Source organism: Sus scrofa, chromosome 1 (genome assembly GCF_000003025.6).
Source record: "Sus scrofa isolate TJ Tabasco breed Duroc chromosome 1, Sscrofa11.1, whole genome shotgun sequence".
Lineage (NCBI taxonomy): Eukaryota > Metazoa > Chordata > Mammalia > Artiodactyla > Suidae > Sus > Sus scrofa.
The window spans coordinates 186,601,020-186,620,377 of record NC_010443.5 but is presented as its reverse complement, the minus strand read 5'-3'; the positions used below and the strand labels follow the sequence as shown (position 1 = coordinate 186,620,377).

At 42.5% G+C, this 19,358-nt stretch overlaps 1 protein-coding gene and 1 long non-coding RNA gene across 3 annotated transcripts in view; one reads left to right on the top strand and one right to left on the bottom strand.

Annotated features, from left to right (window-relative positions):
* The window catches only part of LOC110262255, a 144,503-nt gene that overhangs the window by 92,412 nt on the left and 32,733 nt on the right, over positions 1–19,358 (bottom strand). The window lies entirely within an intron of this gene.
* Positions 1–19,358, top strand: part of C1H14orf105 (chromosome 1 C14orf105 homolog) — a 35,364-nt gene that overhangs the window by 12,763 nt on the left and 3,243 nt on the right. Inside the window, exons 3-5 of one of the 2 annotated variants that reach the window (XM_005659996.2) lie at positions 3,152–3,238; positions 5,132–5,230; positions 6,280–6,439. In XM_005659996.2, coding sequence (XP_005660053.1) covers positions 3,152–3,238; positions 5,132–5,230; positions 6,280–6,439 — 346 coding nt within the window. Of the gene's footprint in view, positions 1–3,151; positions 3,239–5,128; positions 5,231–6,279; positions 6,440–19,358 lie in introns of both variants that reach the window. The other variant, XM_003121826.3, reaches the window with a different exon arrangement.

Below are 19,358 nucleotides of genomic sequence, written 5' to 3'. Positions count from 1 at the left end.
AACCAGGCTTAGAAACAAGTATGGAGAAAAGAACGTGAGGAGTTCCCACCGTGGCTCAGTGGAAACAAATCTGACTAGAATCCATGAGGATGCAGGTTCAATTCCTGGCCTCAATCAGTGTGGTAAGGATCATGTGTGGCCATGAGCTGTGGTGTAGGTCGCAGATGTGGCTTGGATCTGGCGTTGTTGTGGCTGTGGCATAGGCTGGCAGCTGTAGCTCTGATTCAACCCCTAGACTGGGAACCTCCATATGCCACGGTGCGGCCCTAAAAAGACAAAGGGAAAAAAATGAAAAGAACCTGGGATTTGGTAATGGACAGACCTGACTTTGAATTCTAGAGTGGGCACTTTCTAGCCATGCAAGCTCACACAAGTCATTAACCTCTGGGAAACAGAGAATCACTGTAATGGTCCATGGGGACGGGATCCAGAGGATAGCACAGACACTTCCTTATTCTCTCCTTGCCCCCTTCGGCCATTGCTGAGTCTTCCCTCCATGGTTGCCTGGACATCCCTCTTGGCCTCCCTCCCCCTTCCTTTTCTTCTCCACTCCTTCAGGGCTCTGACTTGATCAGCAGCTGCTTCCTGTGCCAGCCGGTCTCATTGCCCTGCATCTTTATGTTTGGGGGGCCTACAAACCAAGCCAACAGGCCAGCCTCTTTCTAACTAATACTGATTACCTCTCATCATCTCCCGGCTCAGTTATTATGCTAAACAACAACAAAATCACTTCCTCACCTGAGGAGAGACCAGACAGAGAAGCCTTCCTTCCACAGGCAAATGGCCAGCACGTACGCAGCCTAAAGAGGAGTTCTTCCCAGAGTTCCCGTCATAGCTCAGTGGTTAATGAATCAGACTAGGAACCATGAGGTTGTGGGTTCAATCCCTGGCCTTGCTCAGTGGGTTAAGGATTCAGCATTGCCATGAGCTCTGGTGTAGGTCGAAGATGCAGCTTGGATCCCACATTGCTGTGGCTCTGGCATAGGCCAGCAGCTACAGCTCCAATTAGACCCCTAGCCTGGGGACCTCCATATGCCGCAGGAACAGCCCAAGCTATGGCAAAAATATAAAAAAAAAAAAAAAAAAAAAAAAAAAAAAAGAGGAGTTCTTCCTCCTTTGCTTCTCTCTCTGTCTCCAGAACCTTGGCCCTTCCTTTCTTCTTTGCCAGCTCCCTTCTGCCAGAAAGGACCTTTGGCTGTTTTCCCTACAAAAGCTTAGGCCCAGCCTAGGGACCAGGAAATTGTTTCACAGGGAAGGAGCAGGAGGCACCAGTCAAGCTCCCCATTATGAGAGCTAGGTGCGCAGCATCCATTTCCATGGTCTCTCTCTTTCCCACCAGGTTACCTTGAAAGCCAAGTCTTCAAGGCCAACCCCTCGATAATGCAACAAATTAGACCACAATGGAAAATACTTTCAAAATATATTGGGGTTTGCCTGTAGTGCTGGACTAAGGCGGGGGTGGTGCTCAGACGGTTTGCTGCAGCACAGTATCCTCCTGGTTGCCTTCTGCTTCTCAAGCCAATGCTTCATAGTCTCCTTGGCCAGCTCATCCCCATCCACCAGCCTCTCAGTGATGGAGCACCTCAAGTCCTTGGTCCTTGGCTCGCTCTTCCCATTCTTGACCTCATTCATCCCATAGTTTCAGTCATTCTCTACCCAGGGTTGATTCCCAAACCTGCAGCTCCAGGGCAGACCTCTCCTACACATTCCACCCACACCTGGCCCTCTCCCAGAATCCCCATCTCAGGAGATGACAGTGTTACCCATTCCATGTATCTGAATGTCATCTGGACACTTCACTCAGCTTCAGGAACCATACCAAATCTTGCTTGCTCCATTTTAAATATTTGTAGACCCATCACCCTCCCCCCATCATCTTTGTCCTCCTAACTGCTCACCCACATCCCTAACTGCTCTTTTTCAGTCCAGTTCCCACAAACAGCTAGAGTGATCATTTCCTTTAAAGACAATGTAGTTATATCAATATGTTGCTTAACATGTGTCAATGGCTACTCACTGTTCTAAAAGAGTTGTCTTCAGAAGGTCCATCAGCCAGCCTGAGCTGGCTCCTCCCTGCCTCTCCAGCCTGTTTGAGCCACTCTTTCTCTCACTCTCAAGTGCAGCCCATTGACTTCTTGCTGTTCCTCCAAAAGATCATGTTCTTTCCTGACTCAGGGATATTGCTCATGTGGCTCTCTCTGCCTGGACACCTTAATACCCTGAAATCTCTGCATCTTCCAACTTCTGCTGAAAAGTTACTTCCCCAGGAAATTTTCTTGGGCTGCCTGCTTTCCCCTCTGCCCTTAAATTAGTTTCCTGGGGCTGCAATAACACAGTATAACAATCTACATGTCTTAAAACAACAGAAATGTGTCATCTCACAGTTCTAGAAGCTCAAAGTCCAAAATTAAGATATTGGCTAGGTGCGTTCCCTCTGAGGGCTACATGGAAAAGTCTGTGAAGACTAGCCTTTGTCTCCCAAGCCTACTCATCCACTTGCTGGCACACAAGTATGGAACATAAAGTCATCAGAGATAAGTAGGGCTGGAGGCAGATCTGCCAGTTCATCAAATGCTGCATAGTCTTTGCGACCTCTTAAAACTCTAGCATCATCTCCATAAAGCCAAGCCCCTGCTGGAAAAATCCCTATCTGAGGTTTATTAGCACATGACACTTCCATGTTCAATGTGCCTCATAAGGACGAGTGAGTGATTAGTACTAAGGAGGCTGAGGGAACTTCTCTGGAAATTTTAAAAACAGGTCATTTTCCTAAGGATCTGAATAGTTTAGCTGGGAAATTAAGGGATAAATAAACTTCCTTCTGCCTCTTTCATCGCTCATATTCTAAGACCCTTGTTGTTTAATAACTGTGGATGTGTCCTTTGATGTAGACAAACATGGTCTCTAGTCCTTTAACTGCCTGACCAATATTTAGATGAATGAGTCACTGCCAACAGTGCAGTGGAAGACTAAGGAACCCAGACAGGTTGAAAAGCCTTTTGCACAGTCATTACTAACCCTGTCAAAACTGCCTTCCCTGTGTGCTCTCAGAAATATGTTCGGAGTGATAAGGTAGTTTAATGTCTGGCTTTTATGTTTCATCATCTCATGGCATGAGGAATGCTGAATGCTTTAAATGTTGGACTTCTAGAAGCTTGAACCCATTGACCTGCCACAAGTAATGACTTCTGAAAGACTCCTGAGCCAGCAAGAAGCTGCGAGGACTCAAAAGGCAAAGGTGAGAGGCAGCAAAACCTGGAGAGGGTGGGCAACTGCGGGCAGCCTTTTCATAAACTCCCTGCGCAGAAGACTTGAAAGGCAAAGCAAACTATCACGTCATTCAGAGCTAGAACTTTCCAAAACTAGTCATTCTCTCCTGGGTCTCCCTCAAACTGGTGATTATTTTTGCCTCTCAGATGAATGCCAAGCCCTTCTCTGCCACCTGGTGAAAACAAAGAGATGTAGAGGAGAGAGAGGAATTTTATTTGGAAATTGGTGATTCTAGAAGTGTTCAGATTTGTGAAAACTGCAGCATAACTCTCCCTGTTCATTCTTTCCCTCAGTTTAAAACTTATTCTTTGTTCTCAGCTCCCAGGGGAAGGAAGTCATATCTATAAGTGATTCCTGGCTTCTTGACCACAACCTCCCCAAAAAGTCATCCTGGAAAGGGTCTTCTGTAGAGCTTTTTCCTTTTATAATCTTGTCACACTCTACTGAGAAAAATCCCTTCACGTGGGGGAAAAAAAAAAAACTGACATAGGAATAGATTTTCCACACTTTCCGGGCTCATTTCAGAGTCATCTAGATGCTGTTATGTTTGGCTGGCTGATTTGATAAAAGATGTCCAGGTACTTGTAGATTCTCAAGGCCACGCTTTTGATGGTGACAGCGCTCACAGGTTCCTGAGGTTCATGTCAGCCAACATAATCACTGTCCACAGGGCAACATAAAAGGGACCACTGATCACATCTGGCTGCCATGTCTCTTCCCTTCCAAGCCACAGCAAGTGATGAATGAGTGTGTATTTACCCCTGGCTGCCATCAATCACTGTCCATATTGTCCCACTGGAGGTTATGATGCACTGGGGGAGAACTCAAGTCACAAAAAATCCACTTTAAGTCCTTCCTATACTACTCAGCCATAAAAAAGAACAAAATAATGCCATTGGCCGCAACACGGATCCAACTGGAGAGTATCATACTAGGTGAAGTAAGACAGAGAAGAACAAATAGTCAAATGATACCACTTATATTCGAAATCTAAATTATGGCACAAATGAACCGATCCATGAAACAGTCAGACATAGAAAACGGACTGGTTGTTGCCAAGGGGGAAGGAGAGGGATGGACGGGGAATTGGGGGTTGGTAGATGCAAATGATTACATTTAGAATGGATAAGCAATGAGGTCCTACTGCATAGCACAGGGAACTATGTCCAGTCTCTTAGGATAGATCATGACTGAAAATAATATAAGAAAAAGAGAGAGAGAGAGAGAATGTGTGTGTGTGTGTGTGTGTGTGTGTGTGTGTGTGTGTGTGTGTGTGTGTGTGTATGACTGGGTCACTTTGCTGTGCATTGGAAATTATCAGAACACTGCATATCGACTATAATAAAAAAATTCTTCCTAAACTGCAGTGTACAGGGTTTATCTTGGAATATGGGTATAGCTTCCATTTACAGAAATAGTTTCCATTTCACCATTCAGTGGCTCCCCTCTAATTTTATAACCAGACAATTACTCAATGGCATACGAGACAGGAAGAGAGAAGCATGTCTCATCCAACCAGAATACATTTCTGGGAAGAGTTACATCATCTGTCAACAGGGGAAGGGATATCTTGACATCACTATGAGATGCAGGAAGATATTTCAAGGTTTGCAAAGCTCTCTGGGAACCTTAGAGACAACATGATACACATAGCAAACTTCCACTTCATTCACTGGTAGCTGGGCTATGGACTTGTCAGGGAGCTGCAGTGACCCACTGTTGACATCACAAAAGATGTCTATGGATTATGATCACTGATTGATTAAGAGCTTGCTCTGTTCCGAAAAGGATTTCAAGTTGTGGATTGCAGAGGCCGACACTAACTCCCCCATGCTAACGAGTGTGTCATCTTTCATAGCAGGAACTGGAAAAGAATATGCAAATTCCCACGTACCCTTCTGGGAAAAGACAATATTTACATAAGATGCAAATGCTGGAAATGAACCGTAAAAGACAAGAGGTAACTATGAGGAGGAGGAGAGTGTCATATTTACCAAATTTACTCTACAGAACAGCTGCCCTGGCACATGAATATAATTAAACATTCATCTCCAGTCTTTACCTGGCATTTTAAATTCAGTCACTGGAGCCAAAGTTTCAACTATTGGACTTGAAACAGCAAGACCCTTTCTGTTACCAACACTGCTGAGTCTTTTCTCTGTGTTCAGCCCTCTCAAGGATCTATCTGTGTCTCAAGTCTCTCTCTTTTTTTTCCCAGGGCTGCAAGTGCAGCATATGGAAGTTCCCAGGCTAGGGGTTGAATCAGAGCTGCAGCTGCCGGCCTATGCCACAGCCACAGCAATGTGGAATACAGGCTGTATCTTTGACCTATACCACAGCTCATGGCAACACTAGATCCTTAACGTGCTGAGGGAGGCCAGGGATGGAACCTGCATCCTCGTGGATACTAGTCAGGTTCATTAACCACTGAACCACAAGAGGAACTCCTGAGTCTCTCTCTTCTTTTTTTTTTAATTGTTGCTTCCGTGACATTCTGGCTCCAGTAGGAAAATGCGGTTAGATCATTTTTCTTGGTTTAATAAAAACAGAAGGGGATGAGTTGGTCTTTATTTTGATACCCAAGCACCTCTCTATAGTTTGTGCCATAGAATCATCCTACAAGCAAGATCTCTTGTAGCGAACCCCTTTACAGTAATGTCTCCTGTAGATGTCATTCCAAATTCCTCACACTAGTGAATAAGCCTGAAGTCACTTGCACAATTCCAAACACATCAGCTAGATTTATGATTTACCAGCTAGCCTGCAGAGAAATGGTTTTACAAAGGTCCTCATCTTTTCAAAAGCATGCTGCCCTTTCTCCTAACAAACCTGCATATGAAGGAAATTGTCGTATCGCCTAAAAGGAAAAAGTTACGGGGAAAAAAACGATTCTCTTTAGAGGATCACAGATGTCAAACACATGATTTGCAAAGTGGCTGATCTGTTGACCTATTCTGGTGAAAGTAACTTGGGGAGAGAACTCTAATGTTTATAGCTGGTCCATTTCAGGTCCAAGTGGAACTGAAGAAAAGTCTTCACAAGGAGGCAAAAATTAATAAGCAGAGACAGAGGGACCACAAAACCAAGAAAATCCTTCAAAGCATCCCAAGAAATGATGACGGTGACTCTCTAATCTCGTTGCCTGATGAAACCTTGAACAGAAGTCCAGGTAAGTCATGTAATGTTTTTAGTAAAATAAATTATTTCATGTGTTTTAAAAACTTCATCAAATACACTTCTGAGGTAGAGTGGGGAAGGACAGAGCCGTCCTTGGGCTTCTGCTGAGATTTTCCTTCCTAGAATATAATGGGCATGCTGTCATGTAATTCTGGATGGCAGAAGCTTCTGCGCTATGGTGAGACATCTTTTTTCAGAAATATACTATTCGGAGTTCCTGTCGTGGCTCAATGGTTAACAAACCCAACTAGCATCCATGAAGACGCAGTTTCCATCCCTGCCCTCACTCAGTGGGAGAAGGATCTGGCATTGCCATGAGCTGTGGTGTGGGTCGCAGACGTGGCTCAGATCCCATGTGGCTGTGGCTGTGGTGTAGGCCAGCAGCTGTAGCTCTGATTTGACCCCTAGCCTGGGAACCTCCACATCCCACAGGTATAGCCCTAAAAGACAAAAAACCAGAAAAAAAAAAAAAGAAAGAAAGAAAGAAATATACTGTACTTTACATGCATGACGGCAATCCGGCACCCTTCTTATGAGGAGAAAAGGCAGAAGAGCTTCATCTTACAGTTAAAGAGAATGAAGCACCTGGAGATATTAAACAGCAAAGTGGCATTGAGCAGTTTGGTGCTGCATATAGACACTCTCCCCTCCTGCACTTTCCCCTGCAGCCCTCTGCACATTCGGAATGTCTAAAAGTAAACGTGGCATCGCTGCCCTGTCCAGGCTTACTCATGCTGCCTCTGCTGCCACTGTGCATGTGTTCCCCACGCTCTGTGTCACTCAGGTGCCAGAGACCCAGCACCTTCCCACCCCTGTGGCTCCCTCTTCTGGCAGATGGTCAGACACACAGTCTCCTTGATGTCACCTAGAGCTGAACTCTGCCCCCTCTCTCCTCATGCCCTTAGGTGGTCATGTCACCTCGAAGCTATTGCCACAACCTCCTGACCACCCTCCTCCCTCAGGTTCTACCCTCCTTCTATCAACCCTCCACCCTCAGGGGTCCTCTATGGGGACCACCAGCACCAGCCTTACCAGGGAACCAGTCAGGGCTCCAGCCAGAGTGACAGAAGCAGAAACCACAGGAGTGGGGCCCAGCCATCTGAGTTTAACAACCCTCACCTGCCATGATCCCAATGCCCCTAAAGTTGAAGAACCACTGCTCTACGTGGTCATCAAAGTGTTGTCCACAGACCAGCAGCATCTGTCTCACGTGGGAGTTTATCAGAAATGCAGGATTTCAGGCCCCACCCAAGACCTACTGAATCAGGAGACCTGCATTTTATCAAAATCCCAAGATGATTCTCAAGCACAGTAGTGTCCTAAAAGCACTGCACTAATACAAGAATAATCTCATGAAATGCAAATCTGACCTTATCACTCTCTTGCTTAAAAAAAAAAAAAAAAAAAATCCTCCAGTGAGTCTCCATCAGCCTGAGGACCAAGTCTAAACTTCTTACCATAAACTCTAAAAGCCTTCACAACCCAGCCTCTGCCCACCTTCCTGGCTTCATCTCCTGCCTTTACCACACACAGCCACCACACTGCAGCCAGGCCAAGTTGCCTGGTGGTCTCAGACCACTCTGTGATTTCCAATAGACATTTGTGTTCACAAACTCTGTGCTATGTCACCCCAACCCTAATTAGAGTCCCATTAAATTTTCCCTGTCTGGACTCCCCTCAGAGAAAACCCACCACTGCAAATGTATGATACTGTTTTGCTGTGCTGTGGGCCAAAATCCCAACAGCAAGACTGACCACTGAGAGATCTACAAAAATGCTGGCCAAGTGTCTGTAGGGCTTGTGCTTCTCAGATGCAAAGACACCAGCTGAAAGAGACACTGCCCCTGCTCAGAGGAATGAGATGGTTAATCAATAAGTGAATTAAATAAGAAAAGGCTGAACAATTGAAAATCTACTAGGGGCATCTATTTAACCTTTACTCTTGAGCCCCAGAATGAAATCTGCTGTGCAGTCACATAGATAAACAACTTTTACCATTTAAAAAACTACTGGCAAAACAACCAAGCAAAGTGCCTCAGCTAAAATTAGACACAGAGAGTCATTGCTTGAGGTCAGGCCAAAAAAACCAAGATTGGTGAAGTGTTTGCAAGTTCAGGGGGGCAGGTGCTGGGCAGGAGAAGCAGTGTGGCTCATGGAGAAGGAGGTTCTGCTCTGCTGATACTTTTTAAAGTTGCTTTATTTCATTTCAGCTAAGATTTATTAAGAGCTTGCTCTAGAGCTAGGCAGCATGGTCCACCCTTAACATGAATTATCACTTTTTTTTTTTCTTTGTCCTTTTAGGGCTGCAAGTGCAGCATATGGAAGTTACCAGGCTAGGGGTCGATCAGAGCTACAGCTGCCAGCCTACACCACAGCCACAGCAACACAGGATCCAAACCACATCTGCGACCTAAGCCACAGCTCTCCACAACACTGAATCCTTAACCCTTTGAGCGGAGCCAGGGATCGGACCCAAGTTCTTATGTATACTCATTGGGTTCACTACCACTGAGTCACAATGGGAATTCCCATGAATTATCACATTTAAGCCTTATACAACCTATAAGGTAGGAGTTACTATTAGCCCCCAGGTGACAGAGTCAGAATACAAGGCCAGGTCTTTCTGACTCCAAAGGGTGCTTTTGCACCCACCTCCTCATGTAGACTCAGCAGGACTCCAGTGCCTCAGAGCTCTGTCCTGGACAACCTTGAGAATGTCTGCAAATGTAGAGCTGAGGACCCTTCAACCCTCTCTCTCAGGAGAAGGCTTCCCTCTGCCAAGCCAGAGACCTCAGCACTCCATAGGCATGTGCTCAAGGAATGATTCCATTCAACTTCTTCTCAAGTAGCGTCGTTGATTTCTTTCTGTCTTCCAAAAGCACCTCACTTTGCTTTCTCATAGATGTGGAACGTAGCCAAGACCATAAGCCTCCGTGAGTGTTCTGCTAGTTGGGTTCTGGTGATTAAGGTTCTCCCTACCTGAAGTCTCCTATTTAAGGCTATATGTGTCCATTCTTGTTTCCTCTTTTGGAAGCTAGGATGAGAGTTTCATGTCTTTTGTGCAACAAAAGTCACTCCATGTTTTCTGCTCCCTATTTAAAATGGCACACCTTACACATATGTGCATAATGAATTATATCTATTATGTATACATCTGTACATAATCAATTACATACATCGTAATATATGATGACACATAACTTACACAGTAAACATCACTCTTCAAAGCAAGTAATTTTACGAGGTTTTATTTTGTTGCTTTTTAGGGCCGCACTCATGGCATATGGAGGTTCCCAGGCTAGGGATCAAATCAGAGCTGCAGCTGCCAGCCTACACCACAGACACAGCAACATGGGATCTGAGCCATGTCTGCGACCTACACTACAGCTCACGGCAACATCGGATCCTTAACCCACTGAGCGAGGCCAGGGATCAAACCCACAACCTCATGGTTCCTATTCAGATTTGTTTCTGCTATGCCACAATGGGAACTCCAATTCTACGAGTTTTAACATGTTGATGCAGTTCCTACCCTTTCCAGAAGCCTAGTGAGTAGAAAAAGGACGGCTTGGAATCAAAGTCCTTTATTTGAACCCTGACAGTACATTTACTAAATTGAAGTTCCATGAGAGCCAGAATCTTTTCTTGTTCCTACCACAGTGCCTGGTATACAGTAGCCTCTCAGTAAATATTAGCTGCATATTTCTTCATATAGCTTTATTTGAGAGAGAGAGAGAGATTATAGATAACGTCCAGCTGTCTAACCTCTCCGAATTTATTCCCACATCTGTAAATGGGAATAAAGCTTTGTGTCCATTATGCAGAATTTATGTAAACTTGAAATAATATGCATAGGGAGTTCCCATTGTGACTTGGCGAGTTAAGAACCCAGATAGTATCCATGAGGATGTGGTGTGACCCTGGCCTCACTCAGCAGGTTAAGGATCCAGGGTTGCTGCAAGCTTCTGAATTAACTGTTAAATTATGGGTTTGATACAGTGGCAATACATTTTCCTAAAACACATGCCATAAAATATATAACCATCAAAGATTTTTAATGCTTTGTATGATCCTTGTACTACTTAAAATCACGCCATATTTTTCACCCACTGGCCTCTGTTTCTCTCCTCTCTCCCCAAATTAATTTTGCAGGAGATACATTTTCCTCTACTCTGCTCACCCAAAACCAATTTAGGTTTTAAGGGTTATATTGTTCACTTTTTAAGTCTAGCCACCATAAAGAAACAAACAGAGATTTATCAAAATGTAACAAGTAATAAGATAGCTAGCATGGAAGTTCTCAAACTTTTTTTGTGTGTGTGTGCATATGGAGGTTCCCAGGCTAGGGGTCTAATCAGAGCTAAAGCTGCTGACCTACACAAAAGCCACAGCATCGCAGGATCCAAGCCGCATCTGCAACCTACACCACAGCTCATGGCAATGCTGGATCCTTAACCCACTGATCAAGGTCAGGGATCAAATCCACAACCTCATGGTTTTTAGTTGGAGTCATTTCCACTGAGTCACAATAGGAACTCCTAGAAGTTCTCAAACTTTAATGCTTTGTATATAAAACTTTGTATGTAATGCTTTGTGAGTGACTAAGGGATATTCAAAGATGAAACTGAACATGTGAATTTTGCCTCACACACAAAATTTAGACCTGAATTATCATAACACCAGGAGTGTTGCGAGACTCAAGCTATTGTTAATATTACATTAGATCCCACCATTAACAAACGTTCTCTTCCTATTTCAAAGTTGCTGCCGCCAGTCAGCAGAAAATCCTTGTTCTCCATCTGAGTGATGCTTCTAAAATAGATCAGGCTCATTTGTAGAGCAGAGAAGATTGGCACTCCCTGGGTCCAATGAATGAAGCCTTTCCCAGGTCCTAGTTACCAACACTTCCCGCCTCCCAAAATTTTCTGATGATTCACTGTTCATTCCTGTATTCATTTACTCATTGAACATTTACTGAATGGGGTAGATGTGGACATCTAGCACAGACAATGAACAAAAGAAAGTCCAATGAGAATATAACTGGGAGACCTCCTAATCTGAGGAGCTCGAAGTTTTCTGTGAGGAAGAGATATCTGAGCTGAGACAGGAAGGAGCTGGATGAAGGGGGGATGTGAGCACATGAATGTGAGAAATGGAGTCCTAGAACATCCAAAACTGTGGCTGATAAGAGCACGTGCAGAAGCTCTTGAGTGGGAAGGAGCCTGACAGATTCTAGACATCAGATGGAAAAGAAAAGGTCAGATAGAGAGTGATCAGTGATGGTTCTGGGGGCATAGTCAGGGTCTAGGGCACACAGTCTTGTAAATCAGGTCAAATAAAGACTTTGACTTCAGTCTTAAGATCAATGGGAAGCCACTGAAAGGGCAGGTAAGTGAACTCTTAGGTTGATATTTTAAATATCACTCTGCACTGTGGAGAATAATGGGAAATGAATGGAAGAGGATGTGGGGAGACAAGTTCTAAATACATAGCAGGTTTGTAAGAGAGAGGTGGTGTCTGGACCAGGAGAGAGGGTGACAGTGAGGAGGGAAGGGAGGCAGATACAAGCTTATTTAGAGGAAGAAGTGGCAGAACCTGATGATGAATTGAGTGGCATGGAGGAAGTGAGGAGGCCAGGAGGATTCTTGGGTTTCTCCTGAAGAACTAGAAAGATGATCGGGCCAAGATAGGTGTGTGGGCTGGATGAGGGTAACTGGGAAAAGAGGCAGGTTTGAGATAGAGAAGGTGGAGCTGACTTATTGCCAGGAGACATCAAAGGGGAAGTGTCTAATTATTTACATTTAAAAAAAAAAACAGCTCAGGAGAAAGAGGCATAAATTAACTATAGTTTTTTGTGGGGTTTTTTGTTTTTGTTTTTGTTTTTGTTTTTTGGTCAGTACTGTGTAAACAGAGCTTGATTTTCTTTTATAACAATGTGCAAGTTCAGATATCAAGGGCTTAAAAAAATGCCATAAGATTTGATAAACAATTATCATTAAGACAACTTCCAGAAAGTTATGGCTGATTCTGTCAGATTGAAGAGAAAACCTGGACTTAACCCAGGATGATTTTCCAAGCTTGTTCGTGGTCGTTGAGATTTTTTCTTAAAATCCACCTTCCTTGAATAAAGCCATGTTGTTCTGAAGTGCATTCTAAAAGGGCCTCAGATACTACTTAAATAAAAAGCTGAAGTGAAGATATAATGCATAAAATTCCACACCAAAAAATAAGTTAAATCTCTTCTCCCAAAAATAGACATTTTGAGCTCCCTCGTTCTGTAGGTCTGGGGTGTGACCCAGGCATCTGTTTCTCTAAAATTCTCTGTAGGTAATTCTGATATTAAGCCAGAGCTTATATGCAGCTTAGGCAAGGTGTACAATATATGCCTAGCACATAGTAGCTGTTCAATAAGTAGCTCAAGACAACATCACCTGTGCAAAATTCTTGCCAAAAATATTTCTCCTTAATCACAAGGAAACAGAGAAGCCCAAATTAAGTGTCATTCTACCATAAATTAACCTGGATTCTTTAAAATGTCAGTGTTAGGAAAAAAGAAGATAATGAAGGTGGGGGAGGAGGAAGAGAGTCAATAAGGGAGTGGAGGGAGGAGAGAAAGAGGAAGTGGGGAGAAATGGAGGAGGAAGAGGAAGGAAGGGAGAGAGGGAAGGAAGAAAGGAAGGAGAAGGGTAGAAAGAAGAAAATGATAGTGGAGTGTTCTTGAATTAAAGGAGACTAAGAGACCAGAAAAGGAAATTCAACTTATGATCCTAAATTGGATCCTGGATCTAAAAAATTGAACATGAGGTGGGATCCAGATGGTGGAGGGATAAGACGTGATGCTCACTTTCTCCCACAAACACATCAAAAAACCATCTACATGTAGAACAATCACATAGAACATCTACTGAATGTTGGCAGAAGAACTCAGACCTCCGAAAAGGGTAAGAAACCCTCCACATAACTGGGTAGCATGAAATGAAAAAAGAAGAAAACAGGAAAAAAGGGAATCAGGACAAGACCAACACTCCTGAGAGGGAGCTGTGAAAGAGGAAGGCAATCTGCACCCTGGGAGGCCACCCAACTGATGAGATCAGCCTGAAGAGAACAGGAACCTCAAAGCCTCGGAGAAAAACACAGCAGCCAGTCAGAGGGGGGCAAAGCAGAGAGAGAGCCACACAGACCATTGGTACCACCACCCAGTGCACCACAACCTGAGACACTCGGGTGGGAGCTGGGCACTGAGACTCAGATCTTGGAGGTCTTTTTAAAAAGAAGACTAGGGCTGGCTGTGTGGAGATAGCCTGAGGGGATAGGGAGTGGTGCGCCAAGGGCTGGGGAGCAGTGTGCCACAGCCAAGGGAATATAGGAGGAGGTTTGGCCCACAGGAAAAGCAGGGTGCCACTGCTGGGGAGGGCGAGAGGAGGAAGGGTGAGACCTCCATAGGAACATCTATCTTTCTCTGCGCATGGGTGGGCTCTCAGGTGGTGGGGTGCCTCTTGTGCAGGTGGAGGTGGGGGAGTGCAAACCACCACAGCCACCTCAGATTCCTGAGGTGTGCATGGCCCACTACTACTAAAGGTTCTGTGAACAGGCACTATCTGTAGCCCCAATCACCTCAGGAGTCATCACCACAGTGGAGGGCCCTACAGCTGAGTGCCATGTGTTGCCCTCAACCCCCTGAGAAGGTGCACAGCCTGCTGCTGCCACTACTAAAGGCTTTGGGCACCCTCCCTTAGGGTCAGTGCCACTTCCCAGTGCCCTTCAACCAGGAGCAGTCTGCACCCCACCTCCCCATAGGTCCTCCTCACTGTCACAGGCACAGCAAACAGGCACTGGCTACAGGCCTTGCCCATTGCCTCCATCCCCTGGAAGCACACATAGGCCATACACCAGCACACCCCTATCAAGGGGATAACAGCCTGCATACACTGAGGGAAGAGTGCTTCTAGCAAGCATCCAAACCACAAGCTGTTCTCACACATACACACACACAAAAAAAATGCAGTAAACCCTCACAAGCCATCCAAGAATCCAAGACACTCCTGTATAAAAATAGTCCTCTAAGACTATAGTAGATAATTGTGTCCCCTAAACTCACAGAATAAGAATAATATAAGCAAAATGAGGAAGTACAGAAATAATTCCCAGTTAAAAGAACAGGAGAATTCCCCTGAAGGAACAAACAATGAGACAGACCTCTGCAGTCTAACAGAAACTGACTTCAAAAAGGAGGTGATAAAAATACTGGCGGAATGAAGAATGGATATCAACAGTAAGACAGGTTATTATTTTTTTAATTTTTCTTATTACTCAATGAATTTATTACATTTATAGTTGTACAATGATCATCACAATCAAGACAGATTGTTCTAAAAAGGAACTAGAAACTATAAGACAGAGCTAAGAAAAATTAGAAAATTCATTTGCAGGGATGAAAACTGGGGTAAAGTCATCAAATAGCAGAATGAATAATGAAGAGGAACAAGTCAGTCACTTGGAGATAGAATAATGGAAATCACCTAATCAGGACAGCAGACAGAAAAACCAAATAAAAGAAATGAAAGCAGTATAAAAGATCTGTAGGATAATACAAAGTGTACCAATCTACACATAACAGGGGTTCCAGAAAGAGAAGGAAAAGAAACGGGAACTGAAAAATATATTTGAAGAAATTATGGCTGAAAACTTTCCATATCATTCCAAATCTTAAGAAGGAATCAGATATTCAGATACAGGAAGCACAGGGGGGCCCAAACAAGTTGAACCCAAAGAGACTTACACCAAGAAAAATTATAATAAAAATGGCAAAAATTAAAGGACAGGATTCTAAAGGCAGAAAGAGGAAAACAAAGAGTTAATTATAAGGGAACCCACGCAAAAGACGCAGAAGAGCCAAAGACATCCTGAAAAAGAAAAGTGGAGCTGGAGGAATCAGGCTCCCTGATTTCAGACTATACTACAAAGCTACAGTCATCAAAACCATGTGGTATTGGCACAAAGACAGAAATATAGATCAGTGGAACAGGATAGAAAGCCCAGAATGAAACTCATGCACCTACAGCCAACTCATCTATGACAGAGGAGGCAAGGATATACAATGGAGAAAAGACAGCCTGTTCAACAAGTGGTGCTGGGAAAACTGGACAGCCACATGGAAAAGAATGAAATTAGAACACTCCCTAACACCATACACAAAAATAAACTCCAAACGGATTAAAGACCTAGATATAAAACCAGACACTATCAAACTCTTAGAGGAAAACATAGGCCAAACACTCTCTGACATAAACCACAGCAACATCTTCTCAGATCCTCCTCTTAGAGTAATGACAGTAACAACAAAAATAAATGAATGGGACTTAATTAAACTTAAAAGTTTCTGCACAGCAAAGGAAATCCTAAACAAAATGAAAAGACAACCCACAGAATGGAAGAAAATCTTTGCAAGTGAATCAACTGACAAGGGATTCATCTCCAAAATTTATAAACACATTCTGCAGCTCCATACCAAAAAACAAACAACCCCATCCAAAAATGGGCAGAAGATCTAAACAGACAAGTCTCCAAAGAAGACATACAGATGGCCGAGAAACACATGAAAAGATGTTCAACATCACTCATTATTAGAGAAATGCACATCAAAACCACGATGAGGTACCCCCTTACACCAGCCAGAATGGCCATCATCAAAAAGTCTACAAACGATAAGTGCTAGAGAGGGTGTGGAGAAAAAGGAACCCTAGTACACTGTTGGCGGGATTGCAAATTGGTGTAACCACTGTGGAAAGCAGTATGGAGATGCCTCAGAAACCTAAACATAGAACTACCATTTGATCCAGCAATCCCACTCCTGGGCATCTATCCAGAGAAAACCATGACTCGCAAAGACACATGTACTCCAATGTTCATTGCAGCACTCTTTGCAATAGCCAAGACATGGAAACAACCTAAACGTCCATCGAGAGAGGAGTGGATCCAGAAGATGTGGTACATATACACAATGGGATATTACTCAGCCATTAAAATGAACAAAATACCGGCATTTTTAGCAACATGGATGGACCTAGAAATTATCATGCTAAGTGAAGTCTGACAATGAGACACCAACATCAAATGCTATCACTGACATGTGGAATCTGAAAAAAAGGACAGACTGACCTTCTTTGCAGAACAGATGCTGACTCACAGACTTTGAAAAACTTATGGTTTCCAAAGGAGATAGTTTGGGGGATGGGGGGGATGCGCTGGGAGTGTGGAATGGAAATTCTATAAAATTGGATGGTGGTGATCATTGTACAACTACAAATGTAATAAATTCATTGAGTAATAATTTTTTTTAATTATAAGGGAACCCTCATAAGGCTATCAGTTGATTTATCTACAGAAACACTATAAGGAAGAAGAGAGTGGCAAGATATTTTCAAAGTGCTAGAAGGGAAAAATTTGCAACCTAGAATATTCTACTCAGAAAGATTATCATTAAAAATAGAAATTAAAAAAAGAATTTCTCACACAAATAAAAAGAACACAGCAACACTAAATCTAATCTAAAAAAAATATTGAAAGGTCTCCTCTAAATAAGAAAGAAGTAAATAGTTATAGGATAGAGGAAATCATGATTGGAAAGGATAGAGGAAATCATGATTAGAAAGTAATCACTTAAATAAGCCAGTGTACAAATCAAAAAGAAAAAAAAAATTTGTGAAAGTGTTGATAAACACAAGGAACAGCAAAAGAATAATCATGAAGATGTAAAAAAGGATATCAAAATCATAAAATGTGGGGAAAGAGAGTAAGAAAATCTAGACCCTTTCTTTTAGAATGTGTTTTAGCCTATATGAATATTAGTCTAAGGCAAGCATATATAGGAAGGGGTTAATGTATGAGAAAAAAAAAAGGCAGCAACATATCAAAAACAAACAACACATTCACAAAAACCAAAAAGAGGACACAGGCATAAAATAAAATCATCCAACTAAAAAAAGAGAAAGGAACAAAGGAGAAACATGGAATCAACTGGAAAACAAGGTTTAAAATGGCAATAAATATGTATTTATCAAGAATTACCTTAAATGTCAATGGACTGAATGCTCCAATCAAAAGACATATACTGGCAGATTGGATTAAAAAACACAAGAACCTACAATATGCTGCCTGTAAGAGACTAACCTTAGGGCAAAGAACACATATAAATTGAAAGTGAGGGGCTGGAAAAAGGTCTTTCATGGAAATGGAAATGACAGGAAAGCAAGAGTCACAATACTCCTATCAGACAAAATAGACTTTAAAACAATGTTCATAAACAAATATAAAGAAGGACACCTTTTAATGATAAAATGATCAGTTCAAGAAGAGATATTACACTTGTCAATATACATGCCCCTAATATATGAGCACACATATACATATAACAAGTACTAACAGACATAAAAGGAGAAATTGATGGGAATACAATAACAGTAGAAGATTTAACACCTTACTCACATCAATGAAGAGATCTTCAAAACAGAAAATCAGAAAGCCAACAGATATCCTAAATGACACAATAGAACAGTAAGAATTGATATTTTCAGGACACTACATCCAAAAAAGTCAGAATATATATTCCTTTCAGGTGCACATGGAACATTCTCTAGGACCAACCACATACTGAGGCACAAAACTAACCTCAACAAATTTAATAGTGTAGAAAACATTTCAAGCATCTTCTCTGACCACTATGGCATAAAACTAGAAATCAACCACAGGAAAAGAAATGAGAAAAAAAATGACAAATAGAGAAAAAAATTAAAAATACCTCAATACAAATGACAATGAAAACACAACCATACAAAATCTATGGGATGCTGCAAAGTAGTTCTTAGAATGAAGTTCATAGCAATACAGGCCTTCCTCAAAAAAAACAAGAAAAATCAAGTTCCTCTTGTGGCTCAGCAGGTTAAGAACCTGACATAGTGTCCACTAGGATGTACATTTGATCCCTGGCCTCCCTGTGTGGGTTAAGGATCTGGCATTGATGCAAGCTGCAGCATAGGTCACAGATGTGGCTCAGATTGAGTGTTGCTATGGTATAGGCTGGCACCTGCAGCTCCAATTCAACCCCTAGCCTGGGAACTTCCATATGCTGCAGGTGTGGCAAGAAAGAAAGAAAAGAAAAGAAAAGAAGAGAAAAAGAAAAAGAAAAAGAAAAAGAAAGGAAAGGAAAGGAAAGGTAGAAAGAAAGAAAGAAAGAAAGAAAGAAAGAAAGAAAGAAAGAAAGAAAGAAAGAAAGAAAGAAAGAAAGAAAGAAAGAAAAGAATACAAAGAAAGAGAAAGAAAGAAAGAAAGAAAAGAAAAGAAAGAAAGGTAGAAAGAAAGAAAGAAAGAAAGAAAGAAAGAAAGAAAGAAAGAAAGAAAAGAAAGAAAGAAAGAAAAGAAAGAAAGAAAGGAAGAAGGAAGGAAGGAAGGAAGAAAGAAAGAAAGAAAGGAAGGAAGGAAGGAAGGAAGGAAGGAAGAAAGAAAGGAAGAAAGGAAGAAAGGAAGAAAGGAAGAAAGGAAGAAAGGAAGAAAGGAAGAAAGGAAGAAAGGAAGGAAGGAAGGAAGGAAGGAAGGAAGAAAGAAAGAAAGGAAGAAAGGAAGAAAGGAAGAAAGGAAGAAAGAAAGAAAGAAAGAAAGAAAGAAAGAAAGAAAGAAAGAAAGAAAGAAAGAAGGAAGGAAGGAAGGAAGAAAGAAAAAGAGACAGAGAGAGAAAGAAAGAGAAGAGAGAGAGAAAGAGAGAGAAATAGAAAGAGAGAGAAATAGAGAGAAAGAGAGAAAGAGAGAGAAAAAGAGAGAGAAAGAGAGAGAGAAAGAGAGAGAAAGAGAGAGAAAGAGAGAGAAAGAGAGAAAGAGAGAGAAAGAGGGAGTTCCCATTGTGGCGCAGTGGTTAACGA